Below are 21,145 nucleotides of genomic sequence, written 5' to 3'. Positions count from 1 at the left end.
TCTAAGATGAGAAGTTATTATTACATGTATTTAATTGTCAATTCTTTGTATTTTCTATGTTCTTGTTATCTTAGTGTGATCTCAACACCTGTATTTTCTTCTGTATAATTAACACTTAGTCTGTATTTAACATTATATAAGAACTCATTATAAGCTTCACTTGTATATAAGTATAATGAAAGAATAATAATAATAATAATACTAGACATATTAAATAAGTAAATAGAAAAGAATAGAAAAGAAAACTATAGAATAAAATCTCTGCAGTTTATATCTTAAGCTATATACATATTTTAACACTGTATATAACTGATTATTATCTCTGTTCTCTCAGACTTACTTCAGAGATTATCATTCTCTTTAAAGAGCTGCTGCTCAGCTAGCTTCTATAACTAGCTTACTTATAAATAAGATTCTTACTAAGAATAATATCAGAGCTACTTAATTCTAGTTAAGTCTTTAATTTTTTAACTATTAATCTTAGTATTTCAGTCTATTAATTAACTATTACAGTCTTACTTATACTAATTATCTATTAAGAGTATTTAAATCTTATCTTATTTAAATTCTTACTAGACTCAGAGTGTTCTAATTAAATAGTTTTTAAATTTCAATTCTTTAAAAGTGAGTATTTAGAGTGAGAGAGATAAAATCTGATTAGTTAAGTTTAATAATAATTTACTATTTCACAGATATTCTAAATCTTAATTACTCTAGTACTGATTTAACTTAAAGTATCTGAGAGACAGTTAATTCTAAGATCAGTGAGAATTAATACTTAGAAATTCTCAGAATAAATATTTTAAACTTAATAATAATTTACTATAGTGTATCTGAGAGCTTCAGATACTGTTTTATAATTTAACAGTGAAAGCTGTGATTAAGATAACTCTTACAGAGTTTGAATCTACTCTCTCTTAACATTCATTTCTCAGAGCAAAGGCTGTCAATTGAGGCTTCATGATAGTGTAGTTAACCACTACATCACCGGGCCTGAGAGAAAAGATAATCACAACTGAGAATTAAATTATATAACAGTTTTTAAGAGAAAAATTAACAAAAAATAAATGGATTTTTTGAAGAGAAATTGATTAAAACTATTTAATTTTATTTAGAATTATTTAATTCTTCTTATATAATAAGTGTGCAACTCAAATCAGTTAATAAAAAGTGTAAAAAAGAATTAAGATTGGTGCATAGAGCTAGGTCTCTTCACCTTACAATTTGTATAGCAATTTGACCCGGGGTTGTGGTGTGGTAGGGGTGGGAATATCCCACGCGGGGGTGGTAGAGGTGGTGGTGGTGGTAGAGGAGGTAGGGGGTGGAAGGGGTGGAAGGGGTGGAAGGGGTGGTAAGAGGGGTGTAGGGGTAGAGATAGATGGGGCTGCGCAAGCAGCAAAGCGAGCGTAAGCGAGCATTTGATGCTTGTTAGTAATCATGAGAATAATGATGGAATTGATAAAAATTACATTGTGGTGATAATTATGTTGTGGTGAACTAATTTACAGCCTACAGGAGTAGTTGAGCTAGCAAAGGCACGTGTTGAGGGTGGTCTGAGCCTGCTGATAAGTCAACTAGCACAGCCGTTCATGACACACATTTGGCCTGCTGATAAGTCAACTAGCACAGCCGTTCATGACACACATTTGAGATGTCGTGCTTCTCAGAAGAATTTTGACAGCTGCAGAGCTAGATAGATAACTACATAGATTCTCTTCTTCTCAGATAAAACACTAGGTTGATTTTTTTCTTCTTTTTCTTAACTGTTAGTTAGTAGTTGGAATTTTCCCCAAATAGAATATAATGACATGGCTCATTCTGCAAGAAAGCAGTTTTATTGCTAGTCTTTTAATTAATGAGCAGACTGATGAGGTGATGATGGCGAGATATTGCTGAGATAAAGCAGCAGACACGCGCGAACCTCAGCCTAGTTTTACTCGTATGAACATAACTAATCTGTAAACTACCTTGATAATTGCCTTGAACAGTTATGCCATCATAACCCTCGTATGACTGACGGGTTTGCTGCAGCCACTCTGACTTTCTGCATGGATATATCCCCGGACACCCCCAAAGCCCGCGTCTATTCAGCCTCTACCATCCCTGCAAAATCCTCAACCCCCCCTCCCCCTCCCCCTCCCCCCTCCGTCTCCCTCCCCAGGTACGGAACAGCCGGAGCAGGGAAGAGTTTTCTTATTGATCATATTTTGTTTAATTCTCCTGTTTCTTGGTTGTTTTTTCGGCTTTGCATTCGCCTCGCCTTCTTTCATCGTGCCGTGTTGCCGTTCGTTGCCTTTGCATACGCACGAAAGCCCTGTCCCAGATTAACGAAAAAGCAAAATATTGATATTATTACCCGCGCGTGTTTGGTTGGTTACTTATGAGATTATAGAAGCTTTGAGCAGAACACAATACGAGATATCATTTCTTTTTCCTTTTCTTTTTCTAATTAAGCAACTGATGATCTACCCCCAAGCAATTTAAATGATGAATCATGGAAGAATCGAAGAACCAGAAACTGGGAAAAGCATTTATTTTCTTTTGCTTTTTCTTATTGATTTTTTTTTTTTTTCATATATTATCTTTTCTATATATGTACAACGATTTGAAAAAATGAATAACTAAACAAATGATGATCATGTTTCATGAAACTTGCATAGTAAGCTAGCTATTCAGACACAACATTACCTTGATACTTCATATATTGTCCAGTACAAGTATAAGGTGTAGAGAAACATCATGGGGTAGCTCAACAGCTGAAATAAAAGCCGGGTTTTTTTAAGTTTTGTGCTGGACATCTTCTCTAATAATATGCGCGGCTACTATTTATTTTATTATTGCTGCTTAAGTTTTGGCTGGGGCTGTTTCCCCTCTTTTGTCCAAGTGAGTGAGAAGAACTTGTGTTCATATAATAATAAGCTGTGGATGATTTTCCGCTATCAGCCCAATCAGCCATCTGGAGCTGATGGTGGATCAAAAAGAGCAGCAGGAAGAAACTTATCTATCAGACAGACAGAGTGGCCTGATAGAGCAACCTACATGTACATGTACTGTACATGCACATGTATGTATGTACAAAACAAACTTAATACAGTTTAAACTGGGCAGCCAGGTGTGTATATAGACTTCACCCTAGTATCTTTGGCAGGGCAGTTGAACATAATCTGAGAAATTGAGCATGAACAGTTGTTACAGCTAAGAAAGAGATAAAAAGGGAAAAGATAGAATCAGTCACATCTTGCTGGGCTATTCCATTACTCTTGCCCTCACTATGATAAATAATATTGTATTCTGTACCTGAGTCAAAAAATCTCACAGTGGGGATAAAAGATGAAATGGTACTTGGGTGTGGCTGAACAGAGGCAAAAATTTAAGAAAAAAGAGACGCAACGTACCGGGCGGCTATTGCTCCGGTTGAATGCTCCGGTTGAAGGTGAGGGCGTTTTGAGAAAGCAGCTTCTAATAATAATCCGAAACCGTCTTCTGGAGGAGGGAAAGAGAAAGCAAGATCTTGCTTGTATCATTTATGTTCGGTATTTTGATTGATTCTTTCCATTCGTGATTTCATATTTCATCAGTTCCTATTAACAGGATTCAAGCGCTTGAAACAACAATAATAGTAATTAATAATTCTCCTTCATTCTCCTCTTCCTCATTCTTCCTGTCGGTTTTATTCTTTGGCTCTTATTATTTCTCTCTCCCTTAAGTTATTCTTCTTCTTCTTGCTATTGCATTAGCTGACTAGTCAGACTAGTCCCAGTGCTAGTTTGCGTTCTCCATAATTCCGTTCGCCCCATCCCCATCCCATCGTATCCATCCCATCCCATCCATGCCCACCACACACAGTCGCTCTGGTCCTGGTCTGTCTGTCTGTCTGTGTGTCTGTCTGGTCTGACTGCCAGGCTGTTTCTGGCCCCTCGCCGGCTGCTCTCCACTGTTTCTGCAATCCCCCGTCTATCCCCACCACTTTTTTCACCTCTTTTACCACCTTAAAACAAGTGATAATAATAATAATACATAAAAATAATAATCCCATCCCAGCCAGTGAAGAGCTCTGAAGCAGCCTGTTGCTGCTCACCCTCGTCCCGTACCATCGGCTCCCCATCTCTCTCTCTGTGTCTGTGTTCCTCCTCTACAGCCATCCTTGAGCCTTTCTACCTTCAGCCTTTCTACCTTCCCTTCCCCTCGTTCCTGTATTGCTCCCCAATGCCCGCCACCGCGATCAGCCGCCTTTTCTCTCCTGTTTCTCGCCGTTGCACCACTACCATCACCGCCACCGCTGCAACAGCCATTATCAATCCCATTCCCGTGCATAGTTCTATCCCATTACTACAGTCAACACAGCACCAGACCCAGAATCCCCTCCCTTCACTCCCTTCGCTCCCGCTTCTCCTCGAGATCGTCAGTTACCCGGCAAGGCTCCGAAACCCTCCAGCAACAGCAGTAGCAGTTTATCGATAGACAGTTATCAATCCATCAATCCACCTCCGCCCATCTCCCCGCTCTCTCTCTCTTTCTCGCATCCAGCTTGCCAGATCGCCACCACCCTCTGACGCTGATGGGGCTCTGGGTTCCGCGAGTCCTGGTCGCTGTCGGAAAATACACGCTGCCTTCTCTAGTAACTCTCCAATCAGCGTGTCCCGACTCACGGTTAAACCGCCGCTTCTTAGCTATTATTTAACAAAAATTCAACCCCGAGCAAAACACCGAGTTTAGCCAAAAAAAAATAAAGAATAATAATAATAATAATAAAAATCCACCCCCAAAAAAGCAAACCAAGCCAACCCTCTCTTTCACTTCCTCTCTCATCTTTCAAACACTTTTGTCGCTCAACTTCTGACCATCCTCACCACTTTACCTCTCCTCTCTTTCTCACCCTCGCCCTCCCACCTTTTCCTTACCTTCGTTTCGGACAATTTAATTCCTTGAGCTCTCTGGTTTATCGTCTTTTTTTTTTTTGATTTTTGATTTTCCTAGATCTTCTATTTTTGATTTTTGCTATATTTTGTTTTCTTTTGTGCCGCCGACCTTATCGCCTCGAAGGTCCAGAACCTCTCCATTTTCAGCCGCCCCTCTCCTTATCCCTCCGCATCATAGTAAACATGGCCCTCGAGAGCAGCACCCCAACAGCTCCGGCTGCCCCTGCTGGCAATTCCAGCGATTTTGTAAGACTGTCCCCCGTTTCCACTTGCTCTTTTACAAAGAATTGTCTATTGTTTCGAAACAATGCATCGCTAACTCTTGTTCCTTTTTCGCCCGCTCCAGGTTCGAAAACTCTACAAGTAATAAATACCCTCCCCCCTTCCCTTCCCCTCCATAACTTGACATCTTCCTCCTACGGATCTGGTCGATAGAAATTATGTCGCATAATAGGTGTACGAGTGGCGGGTGCTGTCCAGTATAGTTTCTGACAAATGTGCATGTTGATAGAATGCTCGAAGATCCGTCATACTCACAAATTGTGCGCTGGGGCGATGACAATGACAGCTTTGTCGTATTAGAGGTAAGGCGGGCGTCTACATACACATTTTGCTTTGGTGTCGACGGGTAGCATGAAGCCGATATGGATGGACGACTGGTGATTAACGACTGTCATACTTCCAGTGCGAGAAATTCACCAAGTCAATCCTTCCAAAACACTTCAAACACAGCAACTTTGCCAGTTTCGTCCGACAGCTCAACAAGTACGACTTCCACAAAGTTCGCCAGAATAATGAAGAATCTGGCCAATCACCCTACGGGCCCAATGTAAGCCTTTCCCTTCCGAGCACGAAAGCTATCTCGTTCCCTCCCACACATCCGCAATGCAATCCCATACTTAACAATTTGTGTTTTCTTCTTTTTTCTAGGCTTGGGAGTTCAAGCACCCGGAATTCAAAGCCAATAACAAGGAATCGCTGGATAATATTAGAAGGAAAGCACCAGCACCACGAAAACCAGCCCAGTCGAACGATGATTCATTCCATACCCAACAGTTTGACATGCTTAATCAGCAGCTTGTGGCTCAGGCACAACAGTTTCAACAATTAAGCGATCGTTTTTCACAATTGGCTTTGGAAAATCAAATGATGCAAACCGAAGTTCGAAGAGTGCAGAAAACGATGTTAAGCCACGAGCAGGTTCTCCACTACATGATGAATTACCTACATGGTGTTGATGCACGGCATAGACGAGAAAACAGAACGCAAGTGTCATTCCAGGGTACGAGCGGGCCAGACCTGAGCCCTTCCCAAGTTGCCCCGGTTGAAGACGACGCCGCCTCCCCCCTGCAGCAAGCCACCAAGATTCTGAGCGAGCTGAGCAACGAAATCCAAATGAACTTGGGTAGTCTGGAGTCTATGACTGACATGCAAGCAACCCGGCTTCCAGGGGCTGCCCCTACGCCTCCGCTAGATCAGATCCAGCGGAATGGAACGCTAAGACATCCAACCTCGGCTGGCTCAAGCACGACACTGGGATATTCTAAACTCAATGGCGAACTGGAGCAGATGGTTTATCCTGTCGGTGCGCCCAATGGTATCGAGCCACTATATAGCGAACATGTCAACAACATTCCGTATTCCTTCCCTCCCAAAGAGCTCGATCCTAACGACCCACGGCGGCAATACGTGGATGGACGCAAAAAAAGCATGTACGTCAACCCAGGTTGGGTACAGCCTCCCCGCATTCTCCTAGTTGAGGACGACCAGACGTGTCGACAAGTTGGGGGCAAATTTTTGCTCTCGTTTTGTTGCACTGTTGATTACGCGGTATGTAAACCCCCTTTTCAACAGAGTGCTTATTCTTTTTATCCATTCTCAGATCCCTGACATACTTATAGCTCGACGGCCTTGAAGCCGTTAATAAAATACAAGAAGGTTCTAAGTACGATATCATATTGATGGATATCATCATGCCGAATCTTGACGGGGTTTCCGCCTGCAGTGTAATCAGGAGGGTTGACACTACACCAATAATCGCCATGACATCGAATATCCGCAGTAGTGACATTGAGCTTTATTTCCAACACGGTATGTGTGAACTATTCCATCCCCTTGAATGACCATCATAACTAAAACCTCCGTAAGGCATGAACGACGTTCTTCCAAAACCATTTACACGGCAGAGCCTCCTCACCGTACTCGAAAGACACTTAAATCACCTAAAAACAATACCAAGCGCAATAGAAGCGCCCCAATCAGCCATCGTCGCGCCCATGGCCCAAACCTCCGCAGGGCAGTCTGTCAAGGACGAAAATTCCCCAGGACCGTCACCAGCCGCGTCGATGAATAACTGGCAGTCCCCCGGTCAATTCCAGGGCATGTCACCCATCACCCCCAATGTCCCCGGTCAATACATGCAGCAGCAAACCCCAACCACAGCGGCAGCGGCAGCAGCATATGGACTCGACCAGAATGGAGTTCAATACCCACATCCACAACCGCAAATCGCCACGATGAACCCTACAGCAGCCACGGCGGCAGCTCGCGTCCAACACCGTCGGCAGATGTCGGACATCGGTGGTGCGGCTGATGGAAATTCATTTTCTAAACGACAAAAGATGTTTACGCATACCTCCCAAGCAGTTGTTAATCCGATGCAGACGAATCGCATACCCTAAAGATCGCGTGTTTTACTTTTCACTTTTTTTAACCTCCGTCATCGGTCATATCATACCGCTGTCGAATTCATGTCGATTTTTATTAATAATGTCCCAGTGTGCATCTCCTTGAATCACGGTTGCTCTGTTCATCCTCGTCCTCTACTCTTTCTTACCTACATATATATATATATCACACAATTAGTTTTTGTTTCCTCTCACCTGATAAAAAGATGCTACGAGAGAAAACTAGTTGCCTTTTGTGTTGTTTCCTTCCTCCCGGGTATATATATCGGAGGGGAACGTGTGATTAATTGGGATTAAGTAATCTTTGTTTTCTTTTTTCCTTGTTCTGGCTGAAAGCTGGTGTGACCAGCCCATCTACCATGGCCATGTTGGTATGAGTGCTTTTCTTATTTTTATTTCTTATTCTTTTGTCTCTTTCCTATCCTCTTCTTGCTGGCACGCCAAATCGTCCTGCCGTCGATGAGAAACGCTTTCTTCTTCTCTCTCTTCCTTCACCCACCCCGCCGGACGAACGAAACTGTTCCGTCCCTTCTATATATTGCTGTTTTCCACGCTTACAAACTCACCACACTCCTCTCGATTCCTATAAATACTTCCACTCGCACGACTTGAGCAGCTATCTCTTTCCTCTCTGTCTCTCCTCTTTTCACTATCCACGGGCAAACCAAGCAGACATTTTTCTTATTGGCGTTTTATGGGTGGATGAATCTGGGTGGCTTTTTGTTCTTATTTATGTTCCTTTTTTCTCTTTCTCTTTCTCATTTGTGCCATTTTGGAAAAAATCATATTTTTGTTGATACTTATTACTATTATTATCATCTCATTGCTTTTATTTTCATCATAAATCAGAAATGTATGTACTTATGAGGCGGAAATCTTGTTTCATTTTTCACAAGCAACCACAACCACTAACTTCCCAAAATCATCATCATCCACACCTATCTATCTATCTATCTACCCTCCCTCCTTCCCCCACCCTTAAACACACATCCGGGTTCGCTTCTTTGTTTATGATTATATGAGTATATATCAAATTGGATTCTTTGATGTGGCTACATGCATGTGGATGGGGTGGATTTTCCCTCAACGAACCTACCATGAGGGCTGTTGCTTTTTTCCGCTGTTCTAGGAAAGCAGGTTGGGCTCGGGGTGGTGGGATATCGGGAGTTGCCCGACGAGGACGGCCGGGTTATAGCGAGAAGACAGAGACGAAAGACGGGGAGAAAAAGCAGGAGAAAAACAGAAAGATGAAGGGAAGAAGAGAATCTACGATAGACTTTTGCATGACGATCTCAAACCCGCTCCACTGCCAATTCCTGCATGTCCCACGTTTTCCTCCGCCATTGCCTTTATCTTGCCTCCTTTCCGTGCTCTTATTTTTTTATTTTTTATTTTTTTCGCTTCTTATTCCCCTTGGATTCAATGAGTGAATCCCCTTCCTAGTTCCTACTTTTCCCATTCCTCTTCTTGGTCTCTTTAAATTCAATGATTTTCTTTTCTTGTGACTTCTTTTCCTTAGCGGCAAGGTCTCTCTACCTTTTGTTTTAAAAACCAAAACTTTAATACATACAATGAGATGACATGAGAATGAAATGAGGACTGAATTTGGCATCAAATCTGAACGGCCTTTAGTGAAAGTGGACAAATTTGAGTGACTTATTTTCAACTATATTAGGAAAGAATTTTTTAATTAATTTTGTTAAGAAATTAAATACGGTGGGGATAAAAGATTAACTTGATATAAGTTTACTTGGCACATATGATTTAGTAATAATATGTAAGTGTAGGCTACTGGGGCAAAAGAGCTCGATCACCATGCTGGTAGAAGGGCCGATCAACCGCGGGACCCCCAACAGTAAGCTACACAGTAATTAACACAAATCACAATTATATCTCTGTGAATTCTATCTATAATTATCATCAGTGTTATAACATCAGCAACAGCTATCAGAGAGTAACAGCATCTGAATACCTATGCAATTAGAGATTATGCATTCGTCACCAGCGATCTACCAATCATCGTGAGCCTAGAGGTCCATGCAAGTCTTAAGCAACAACAGGTGATGGTAGATATCATGACGCAGGCATGGAAACGTATGCTCTTTGAGCTTCCCGCTGATATCCAAGCTAAACTAGAAAGTCATCAATCTTACTCTCAGAAAGCTTGTACAGTGAAAAGATATCACAATCAGATCTGAAGTCTGTGTTAATTAATTATTGATGAATTCATACAGGTTTAAGAACTCTGGTCTTGTCAAGAAAGTAATAATGACTGTGACTTTTCTGGATAAATAATGTGATGTGTGGTGTTCTGAACTCATCATCAATTGTGAAGAATCTCAAGAATATCAAATCATGCTCAGACCCATCATGAAACAGAGTTTCCACACATCAATTGATTGATTAACAACTCCAATCACAATTCTTCTATGTCAAAGCTCAATTCCACTTATTATTCATTGCCTAGCTACTCTTAACACCTCTCAAAGTCAGGTCTGATATCTGAATACTCTTCTTTACCTGGCTTATCACTCTGCCAGCAATCTGTACATGCTGAATTCTGCGGCTCTCTCTGACATGCGTCTCAAAGCAGAAGATTATCCCCATTCCAGAGCGTCTAGAGGCTATACACACTATGGTGGACAGCTAGCTCTCCCCTACTCCAGAGCTTAGGCTACGAACCACTCAAGCAGCACATATATCAAGAAAGGTGATCGCACCCCGTTGAAAGGGAAAGAGAATAGAGGAGAGCATCAGAATTGAGTCATGAAAATATCACCTGAGAGAGGCAATCAGAGTTTGAAACTGAAAATTGGTGTAAGAGCTACCCCCCTGTTCACCATCTCTCCCTCTCTTTGTTGTAAGGGCATAAATTAAATTGCACCCAGGTCTGTTGAACACTGCATTCTATAAAGAACCGCCAAGAATGGGAGATGAGGAGGAAATGGAACCACCAGTGAAGAAGTGAGCTAGATCAAGCCCAGGTGAATGAACACAAGAATGGTAATAGTTGTTTTCTTAATGCCCAACATCTCACACTCCGAAGAATTAGATTGACGGCTGGTGCTGAATTCAAGTGTTTGGGGAGCGGGACCTTGACCAGCAGCTTGGTTGTTCACTGATAGATCGCCGTCATCATACATAAGTATATTGGAGTTATTCTCACTATATAGATGTTGTAGCTTCTTTGAAGAATAGCAAAATCGGGCCCTGGAAGTCGGTACGTTATTGGTGTGAAGGTTCCACCTAAAGGCAAGCCTTACAAATCTTACTATTGTGGAGAGACTATATAGAACCGTGGGAACCGGGAAAAGTTTCCTACATAATAATATACGTTAATCATGACAATAACATATCCAGACGCTACAGAGCGTAAATATAATAAAGCAGGCAGTAACCACCATCAAAGACCTAGTCCGGTCTGTACCCTGTTCAGAATGTCCATAAAATACAACTAAACATAGCTGAGACATTCACAATTGGGATATCAAACCATGGTGTCAACAAGTGGCTCAGACAACCACTAGTTATCCACCCAGAGAGTCTAAGTTTGATGAGGCGGCCCAGTTCAGTAGACCCATCTGCCTTCACGCCTATCTCCTCTTGATTCCGCAGAAGCCTATCAATGTATTCACCAGAGGCGAAGAGGTGAAGGACATGAGCAATGGCACTATGGATTGCTAGGAGTTGAGGCAGAGGAAGGTCAATTGTTCTTTCCTCTGAAAGGTATAGCTCTCGAGTTACTGGCAATACTGGATCTCGCAAGAGGAAGGGTAGGAGATATGAGCCGATTTTGTAGACATGAGGCAGTTGGGTTGAGACCGGCTCAAAGAACATTTGAAAGCCCCCAAAGAGATTATGGAGAGTAGGCGTAAGAGATGGCGTTGAAAGGCCGGTCTATCTCACAACCTTCAATCACATGCGCGACGCCACTGTCAAACATGTTCAGGATCGCTATGAGAGCCTCCTTACTTTGAGTTTAGACCAGTAAGCTAAAGGGAAATTAACCTTGTAGAGAGACAAATCAATTCAGAACCGTCTTCAATCTTCATGAGAGAATGTGGGAGTATATGGGCCACTTGCGGGGTCTCAAATGCTTGCGGGTCATCCTTGAGCAAAGCTCCATCATTATCTCTTACACCATCGTCGTTCTTCTGAACTCGCGTTGCAGCCTCCTTGAAGTCAAACTTTCGTGATATCACACAGCGGTGGTGGGTCGGACAAGGCAGGCACCCCGAAGGGAAGATAGTCGATCTGGTGTTCCAGCAAACCCTTGTTCCTAATGCTCTTCGTGCTGTAGAATGGGGGGCTGGAGATGGCTGAGGAGGCTTTTTACCTGCACTTTTCACTTGAGGGTATTAGCAGCAGTCAACAGATAAGAGGGCAGCAAACCAAGCTTACACAGAAGAAAAAAGTTGTCAAGGAGGTATTCTGCAAATTCAATGAAGGCCTCGCGAAGCTGCTGTTCAAGGTTCTCATTGCTGAAGTGGATGTCTTCATTGCCATTTAGGTAACGGGCATGATATTGAAGAAGGCATGTAGATACATGTCCTTAGACTCCGCAGAGCATGAGTACTCATGGGTATATTGGACAACTAGACAGTGGTTATATTGGCTGTTAATGATATCCTTTAAAACGTTGAATTTCTCCATGATGCAATAGAATCTACCCTTCGCCTTGTCCTGCCGCTGTGCACCGAATGATGATTGGACAGCGCAATGTATGCATGATGCTCTCCATAGCGACTAATGACGGTGATGAGGTTTTGAGGAGACCATTGTGTTGTGTGTAGGTGGGGTGAAAGTGAAGTAAAGGAAGTGAGCAGGTATGAGGGGTGATAGTGGTCTCTGAATGAGCTTACTGGAGTGACAATTAGATACATGTGATAATAACTTCTCATCCCAGGAACATAGAGCAATTTATTGAAGTGGTTTGTACACCTCTGACCTCTGTATTTATTAGAAATCTGAGGTGCTTGAGTTCTGGATTTAATGTATTCTCTGCGGGTTTCAAACTCACATACCTTGGTTTCCCACAACCAAGGTGGTACTGAGTGGCCACATTAATCATTCAGTCACTGAGGCTGTAAGAAAGCTTTTTACAGTGCTGAATTTAACAGTATTAATCAATCTGAATAGAAATTATCAAAGATTTGCAATGCTGTGATAAGAATGTAGATTATTATTATTATTATTATTCTTATATATACAGTCAGAGACTATAACATCTATCTGAGAACTTTTAGTTCTCAGAGTTTTTTCTATATTATTATTATTATTATTATTCTTCAATTATAGATGTATACAGTCAGAGACTATGATATTTATCTGAGAATTAAAAGTTCTCAGAGTTTTTTCTATATCTATAAAGTTAACTATTATACATTCACTAATTTCAGATATGTAAAATCAGAAAATTTCAGCTCAGAATATAAAAACTGTTTATAAATTGCAGTATTTTAACATCTTCTGATACTTCAAAATTATTTAATATGATAAAAGAAAAGAGAACACAGTCTTAAAGATAGATATATTAAATAGATAGATAGAAAAGAATAGAAAGAAAAAAGTAAAGTAAAATAAAGAGAGACTGTAATAAAATAAATTATTAAAAAATAGTATATAACTGTTTTAATAGATTATATCTGATCAATTTTCTTCTCTTCATATTCAGATATTTCTGAATTCAGTCATTTTCTTATAACTGCTTAAGTTTCTGATAGAAAGTCTATTAAGTATTTAATTTCTGTCTCAGTTGAGAATAAGAATCTCATTCTCTTTTAAACTATTTTCTTTTTTATAAGATTTTATTTCAATAAGTTTAAAAGCTTTCACTATTATAAATAGTTCAGTGTCAAAGACTTCAGATTCACAGTTTAAATTTCAGAAATCTGAGATAAAATTAATATTATCTTCAGTATAAGCAATGTCTGCATTTAATTTATTTAAATTCTCATTTTTTAAGTTATCTGAATAAATCAGAATAGAGTCTTTTATATTAATTGTAGAAATTCTCTTCAAATACTGTTCATATTTTTTCTCTTTAGATAGTTTACTTATTTATAAGTCTATAAGAGATTCAAGCTTTTCTCTTCAGAGAGATAACTTCTCATGATCAACTTTTTCAATATTTAAAGAAGAAAATTGATTTTTAATCAGTGAGTATAGTCTGTACAGTTGAGAAGACATTTTCTTTGAAGAATTATTTTCATTTTCAATCAAGAAATCTATTTCTAATCCAGTTCACTTTCAGAGTTAATTAATGACAATAAAGAAGAGACTCTTTCTCTGATTATATAATTTAAGCTTATCTTTATAACTCTCAGAGTATAGTTCATACAGATCTTTTTAAATCTAATAGTAGAAGAAGAAATTGAGGCTTCAATTTTCATTGCTTTAATAGAAGATAATTTGAATACTCTCAGAATTCTTCTCAAAGCTCTGTTTTACAGACTTTGAAAGAGTTCAGTGAAATTTCCTTAATTATTCTATCAAACTTGAACTCTATAATCAGCTACTGAGATAATACAGACTATATATAACTATCTCATAGTCTGGAAGAATAGATCTCTCTCTATATTTAATAGTCTGATAATGTTATTTAATAGTCTTTCTGCCTTGACAGTTCTTTGTTGAATATGATATTTAAAATTCAACTTGAAGTTTAATCATACTTCTAATTATTTAACATTTAAACTGAGTTTAATCTCTCTATTTAAAAGAGTTAGAGATAGTTCTTTCTCATTGAATCTAGAAAAGAAATGAATTAAATCAGTTTTATTCATATTAAATTGAATTTAATTGATATCTGCTCTGACAAAGATTTTCTTTGCAGCTTTTTCAATCACTTTCAAATTCTCTTTGATAGTTTTTGAGCTGTAGACTAGATCAATATCATCTACATAACTTAGAGATCACACTATTTTCATATTTCTATCTTTGAATAGATATACAGTGTATATTATAAATAAAATGAGTAAGACTGAAGATTCTTACAGCACTTCTATTTTTATCTCAGTCTTATCTTATTTCATTTCATCAAAGAAAAGTTGTATGATTCTTTTAGACATAAAATAGTAAACTCATTTTATTAGAGAAAGTGACAGTTTTAACATCTTCAAAATCTGAATTAACTTTGACTTTGAAACATGATTAAATACTTCTTTTATATCAATAAAAACTGCAGTTGAGACCAGATCTTCATGCTTTGCTATTTAAATATTATAAACAACTGAGAGAACAGTGTTAATTACAGAACATTGTTTTCTATCTCTCATTTATTCACTGAATAAAAGAGAGTTATTAATAGAGCTTATAAAAGATAGTTAAGTAGTTATTATCTTTTCTAAAACCTTTTCTAGACAGTTTAATAGAGATATTACTCTATATAACTTAGAAATTGAAGTTTTTCTATTAGGTTTTGCAAGAATCACTTCAGTGACTTCTCTTCAGCATTCAGAATGATATTCATTTTTCAAGAAATTGAAAAAGAGCTCAAAATATTCATTCTTTAAGTAGAAATATGTATTTTGAATAATTAAGTGATTAATTGAATCAGGCCCTGCAGCAGTTTTAACAGAACTTGAGAAGATAACTGACTCTAATTCATCTTGTATAAGATCAGGTCATTTCCAGTCATTTTCATTAATATAGTTGAGAAATGATATATTCTCTTTCTCTTTCTCTGAATCTGAATCTGATGAGTTCTGAAAAGAGTTTTTCCTATATCTATAAAGTCAACTATTATACATTTATCAATTTCAGATATATAAAATCAGAAAATTCCAGCTCAGAATATAAAAACTGTTTATAAATTACATTATTTTAATATCTTCTAATACTTTAAAATCATTTAATAATATCATGACAAAAGAAAAGAGAATACAGTCTTAAAGATAGATATATTAAATAAATAGATAGAAAAGAATAGAAAGAAAAAAGTAAAGTAAAGAGAGACTATAATAAAATAAATTATTAAAAGATAGTATATAGTTATTTTAACAGACTATATCTGATTAATTTTCTTCTCTTTATATTCAGATATTTCTGAATTTAGTTATTTTCTTATAACTACTTGAGTTTCTGATGAAAAGTCTATTAAGTATTTAATTTCTATCTTAGTTAAGAATAAGAATCTTATATTTAATTAATTTAAATTATACTTCTCTTTCAATCTGACTCTGAGACTATTATATAATACACAGTATATTATAATATACTCAGAATTCTTATTTATATTATAGAATAAGCATTCTATTAAATTAAATCTATTATTAAATCTTTATATATAAGATTTAAAATAGCTATATTTTAGTTTAAGCTAGACTGGCTGCTGAAATCATGAATTTCACATTTAGTCTCATTTGATCTGATCTCATACATTTCTTGGCATGAATCCCACTGGGACTAGCTTTCAAAAAAACATGTAAAGTGACTATATATCAGATCTTAAAATGAAATCATGACTTGAAAGAAATGAGAAAGTGATCTCATTTAATCTCATTTAGTCTCATTCTTGACATAAAGTTAATATTTTTACACATTTTAAGGTTTTTTTTAGACTATTTTTAATTTTTTAAAAAGTAAAACTTTTTGATAATACTCAAATGAGATTTAAAGTCATTTAAAGCAGTAAAAATAATTTAAATTGAGAAGTGAAAATCATGATCTCATTTGAAAAATGTGACTAGAGTAGACAGTAAGTTTTACTGAGACAGTATAACTTATAAGACTACTATCTAATGTTAAAACTGTGTAATAAGATCAGTTAAATTGATAATGAGACTATCAAAAAATCTAGTTCTGATCTCAGACACAGTTACATGATCAGTCTAGTTTCAGCTATATTATAGATGAGAATATTTTCTTTTTATATTTAATTAAATAAGATTTTCACTTGAATTTTATTTTAAATTTTGAATAATATATACTCTTCTTTTATTTCTATCAGCTTGTATTTTACTTATTTAAATAAGATTCTTTTATCTTTCTCTTTATAAAAGATTAGAATATAATTTTTTAAATATATTTACTTAATTCTGAACTCTTTTTTACAGCTGAATCAGTCTATTCATTGTTAGAAATATTCATATAAGTAGAAACTTAGTATAGATAAATTATTAGTTTTAATATTCTTCTCTTTTAAATTTTGAAAACAGAGTTTAAAATCAGTTCAAGATTCATTTAATTATTATAAATCTGACTATTTCTAAGTCTTTTTAAAACAGCTTGATTATCAGAGAAGATTTATATCTTTTTCAAACTATTTTCTCTTTTATAAGATTTTATTTCAATGAGTTTGAAAGCTTTCACTATTATAAATAGTTCAGTATCAAAGACTTCAGATTCACAGTCTAAGTTTCAGAAATCTGAGATAAAATTGATATTATCTTCAGTATAAGCAATATCTGTATCTAATATATTTAAATTCTCATTTTTTAAGTTATCTGAATAAATCAGAATAGGGTCTTTTATATTAATCATAGAAATTCTTTTCAAATACTGTTTATATTCTCTTCATTTAGATAGTTCACTTATTTACAAGTCTATAAGAGATTCAAGCTTTTCTCTTCAGAGAAATATCTTCTCATAATTAACTTTTTCAATATTTAATAAAGAAAATTGATTTTTAATCAGTGAGTATAGTCTGTATAGTTAAGAGAGTATTTTTCTTAGAGAATTATTTTCATTTCAATTAAGAAATCTATTTCAATTCAGTTAATCTTCAGAGTTAATTAATGAAAATGAAGAAGAGACTCTTTCTCTGATTATATAATTTAAGCTTATCTTTATAACTCTCAGAGTATAGTTCATACAGATCTTTTCAAATCTAATAGTAGAAGAGAGAATTGAAGCTTTAATTTTCATTACTTTAATAGAAGATGATTTAAATACTCTCAGAATTCTTCTCAAAACTCTGTTTTACAGACTTTGAAAGAGTTCAGTGAAATTCTCTTAATTATTTTATTAAACTTGAACTTCATAATCAGCTACTGAGATAATACAGAATATTTATAACTGTCTTATAGTCTGAAAGAATAGATTTCTCTCTGTATTTAATAGTCTGATTATACTATTTAATAGTCTTTCTGTCTTAATACTTCTTTATTGAATATAATATTTAAAATTTAACTTAGAGTTTAATCAAACTTTTAATTATTTAACATTCAAACTGGGTTTAATCTTCTTATTTAAAAGAGTTAGATATAGTTTTTTCTCATTGAATTTAGAAAAGAAATGAATTAACTCAGTTTTATTTATATTAAATTAAATTAAATTAATATCTGCTCTAATAAAGATTTTCTTTATTACTTTTTCAATCATTTCTAAATTCTCTTTAATTATTTTTGAACTGTAGACTAGATCAATATTATTCATATAACTTAAAGATCTCACTATTTTCATATCTTTATTCTTGAATAGATATACAGTGTATATTACAAATAAAATGAGTGAGATTGAAGATTTTTACAGTATTTCTATTATTATCTCAGTTTTATCTTATTTCATTTCATCAAAGAAAAGTTGTATAATTCTTTTAGATATAAAACAGTTATCTCATTTCATTAGAGAAAGTGACAGTTTTAATATCTTCAAAGTCTGAATTATCTTTGACTTTAAAACATGATTAAATATATCTTTTGTATTAACAAAAACTGCAGTTGAGATCAGATCTTCATACTTTGCTATTTAAATATTATAAATAACTGAGAGAATAGTGTTAATTACAGAGTATTATTTTCTATCTCTCATTTATTCACTAAATAGAAGAGAATTATTAATAGAGCTTGTAAAAGATAGTCTAGAGTTATTATCTTTTCTAAAATCTTTCTCAGACAGTTTAATAGAGATATTACTCTATATAACTTAGAAATTAAAGTTTTTCTATTAGGTTTTACAAGAATCACTTCAGTGACTTCTCTTCAGTATTTAGAATAATAACTATTTTTCAAGAGATTGAAAAAGAGCTCAAAATATTCATTCTTCAACTAGAAATATATATGTTGAATAATTAAGTGATTAATTGAATCAGACTCTGCAGTAGTTTTAATTGAACTTGAGAAGATAACTGACTCTAATTCATCTTATATAAGTTCAGATTATTCTCAGTTATTTTCATTAATATAGTTATAAAGTGATATACTCTCTTTCTATCAATCTGAATCTGATGTATTTTGAAAGAGAATTCTTATAAAATCTTGACATTTTTTCTTAAAAGAATTTGCTGTATATGATTCATTCTGTAACTCATATTTTAAGACTGAAAGTTTTGCTACACTTCTCATTTTAATATAGTTAAAAGCTTTAAAAACTTCTTTTTCTTATACTTCTTCAAGAAATTTGTTTCAGCAGTCTGTTTTAACTCTTTTAATATCTGAAAAATATTCATTTCTGACAGCTTTGAACTCTTTATTAGATATTATATCATTCTAGCAATCTCTTTTAACAGTGACTAATTGTTTTCTTTTAGATATGATATTCTTATTTTATCAAGATTTGAAATACTCAGAAGACTTTTTCTTTGAAATATTATCTTTAACACTTATTAGAATATTAGATGTAATAAGCTTTACTCTATTCTTAAGTATTTCATTTGAAATATCTTGATTGAGATTTAAATAGAGCTCACTCTGTTTATTAGATTTTAACAGTTTTATACTTTCTTCAACTACTTTTCAATCAGCATTTTCAAAGTTATACTGATTAGAGAGCAGAGAATTTTCACTTATTTATTTTTCACTTAGTTTAATATTAAATTAAATAATCTCATGATCTGATTCTGATGTCTCATTTGAATTAATAAATCAGTTTATAAGTCTTTTTTCAATTAGATTTTGTAATATAAAGATTAAATCTATAACAGATTTCTATTTCATATCTTTTCTAAAGAATGTTTATTGATTAGACTTGTTAATTAGATCTATTAAATACTCAAAGATTCATTTAACTAATTTATCTACTCTTACTGCTCTTTTGTATTCTGAATTTTATCAGAGATGATATGCATTGAAATCCTGTATAATTATAGAGTTTTTTAATGAAGTTATGTTTAAAAATCCTCTATTAATTCTTCAGATATTGATATTTTTCTTCAAGAACTTTTCATTATAGATATTTATAAGCTGTATAGTATTGAACTTATTCTCTTTATCTATAATATCACTCACTAGAATATCAGAGTCAGACATAATATCAAATCTTAGATTAAATTAATATCTTAATCTCTTTCTTTCATAGATCACTACTCTTGACTTTATCTCAGACTTTTGAGATAGAAAGTAGTAGTAGCTTTAATAAGAAATAATGTATTTTTACTCAGTATTAAGATTAAGTTTCTGAAGAAGTATAAAATTCACTTTTTATTCAAATATAATTTGAAGATAAGAATAAATATAATTTAAGTTTCTATTTACATTGTTTTGAATAAATGTGATTTTTGAAGAGTTTTGAAACTTTTTTTATTATTTTTTTTATATATTCATACTAAAAGACAGTAGAGATAGAGTAGAATCTAATTACTATTATCAGATAGTAGATTATAACTATTTTGAAAAGCAGGAATCTTAACTGCTTACATTCTATCTAGTTTATTATCAGAGTCATTTCTCAATTCTCTAATCTTAATAGAAGTTTGAGAATTCAAATTCTGTTTATATTTAGCTGAAGAATTGAAGTTTGAATATTTAAATAGCTAAGAGTTTCTTCTTTTTAAGCTTGCAGTTGTAGATTTACTAACTTGAGTATTCTCTTCAGTTCTAGTTTAACTTTGAGCTTCATCTTTTCTTCAGTTCTTTGAAGTTCTTGAAGTAAACATGCATTCTTTTGAGCTAGATGCATGTTTTTCTTTACAATTAGAGCATTTAAGTAGAGTATATTAATATATTCTATCTCTTTTTAAGCATGTTTCATATTTATACTTACTAGTTTTATAATCTCTAGCATAGAATGCATATTTTAAGTCTTTAAAACAAGAGATTGCAAAGTATTCATATCTTTGACAGTTTAAACACTGTGTTTAAGCCCTGGTGGCTGAATGGTTAATGCGGCCACCTGGTAGCACCTTGGCGTGGGAAACCAAGGCGCGTGGGTTCGAAACCCGCAGGGGATACATTAAATCCGGAACTCAAGCACCTCAGGTTCCTAATAAATACAGAGGTGTACAAATCGCTTCAATAAAATCGCTCTATGTTCCTGGGCTGGGAAGTTATTATCGCATGTATCTAATTGTCACTCCTTTGTATTTCCTATGTTCTTGTTATCTTGGCGTGGTCTCAACACCTGTATTTCCTCCTGTATAACCAACACTTGACCTGTATTTAACATCACGCAAGGACTCATCATAAGCTCCGCTTGCATATGAGTATAATGAAAGAATAATAATAATAATAATAATAACACTGTGTTTAAGCTTTGAGATTCATTCTTGAGTCTTTGTATTATGAACTCTCATTTTCAAATCTACTACTCTTACTTCAGAGATTGTTGATTGTTTAAGTATCTTTATATATACTAGAACAGAGATATTTCTTCTACTTTATC

At 35.1% G+C, this 21,145-nt stretch overlaps 2 protein-coding genes and 1 pseudogene across 3 annotated transcripts; 2 read left to right on the top strand and 1 right to left on the bottom strand.

The window, feature by feature from the left end:
• The first annotated feature begins 2,003 nt into the window (after positions 1-2,003).
• BDCG_08341 (two-component system, unclassified family, response regulator) lies at positions 2,004-9,312 on the top strand. The gene is made up of 7 exons (XM_045424119.1): positions 2,004-5,165; positions 5,266-5,282; positions 5,431-5,503; positions 5,605-5,748; positions 5,850-6,749; positions 6,821-7,010; positions 7,068-9,312. The coding sequence occupies exons 1-7, from the start codon at positions 5,103-5,105 to the stop codon at positions 7,598-7,600; spliced, it is 1,920 nt and encodes a 639-aa protein (XP_045272903.1). The 5' UTR covers positions 2,004-5,102; the 3' UTR covers positions 7,601-9,312.
• A 1,263-nt stretch (positions 9,313-10,575) lies between these two features.
• On the bottom strand, positions 10,576-12,670 carry BDCG_17770 (uncharacterized protein; the record flags this gene model as incomplete). The annotated part of the gene is made up of 5 exons (XM_045426836.1): positions 10,576-10,771; positions 11,100-11,503; positions 11,579-11,598; positions 11,643-11,942; positions 12,631-12,670. The coding sequence occupies 5 exons, from the start codon at positions 12,668-12,670 to the stop codon at positions 10,576-10,578; spliced, it is 960 nt and encodes a 319-aa protein (XP_045282514.1).
• A 7,955-nt stretch (positions 12,671-20,625) lies between these two features.
• BDCG_17769 lies at positions 20,626-20,714 on the top strand (annotated as a pseudogene). Its single transcript has one exon. The product of its transcript is annotated as a tRNA-OTHER (tRNA).
• Positions 20,715-21,145: the final 431 nt, after the last annotated feature.

The sequence above is a fragment of the Blastomyces dermatitidis genome (assembly GCF_000003525.1).
Source record: "Blastomyces dermatitidis ER-3 genomic scaffold supercont1.11, whole genome shotgun sequence".
Lineage (NCBI taxonomy): Eukaryota > Fungi > Ascomycota > Eurotiomycetes > Onygenales > Ajellomycetaceae > Blastomyces > Blastomyces dermatitidis.
This window is presented reverse-complemented; position numbering and strand designations above follow the sequence as displayed.

Bases quoted from the DNA above. Each gene is read 5' to 3' on its own strand.
- BDCG_08341 (XM_045424119.1), top strand. From the start codon at position 5,103: ATGGCCCTCGAGAGCAGCACCCCAACAGCTCCGGCTGCCCCTGCTGGC. The intron at 5,504-5,604 runs GTAAGGCGGGCG...TCATACTTCCAG, and splicing joins ACAGCTTTGTCGTATTAGAG to TGCGAGAAATTCACCAAGTC. The intron at 7,011-7,067 runs GTATGTGTGAAC...AACCTCCGTAAG, and splicing joins TGAGCTTTATTTCCAACACG to GCATGAACGACGTTCTTCCA.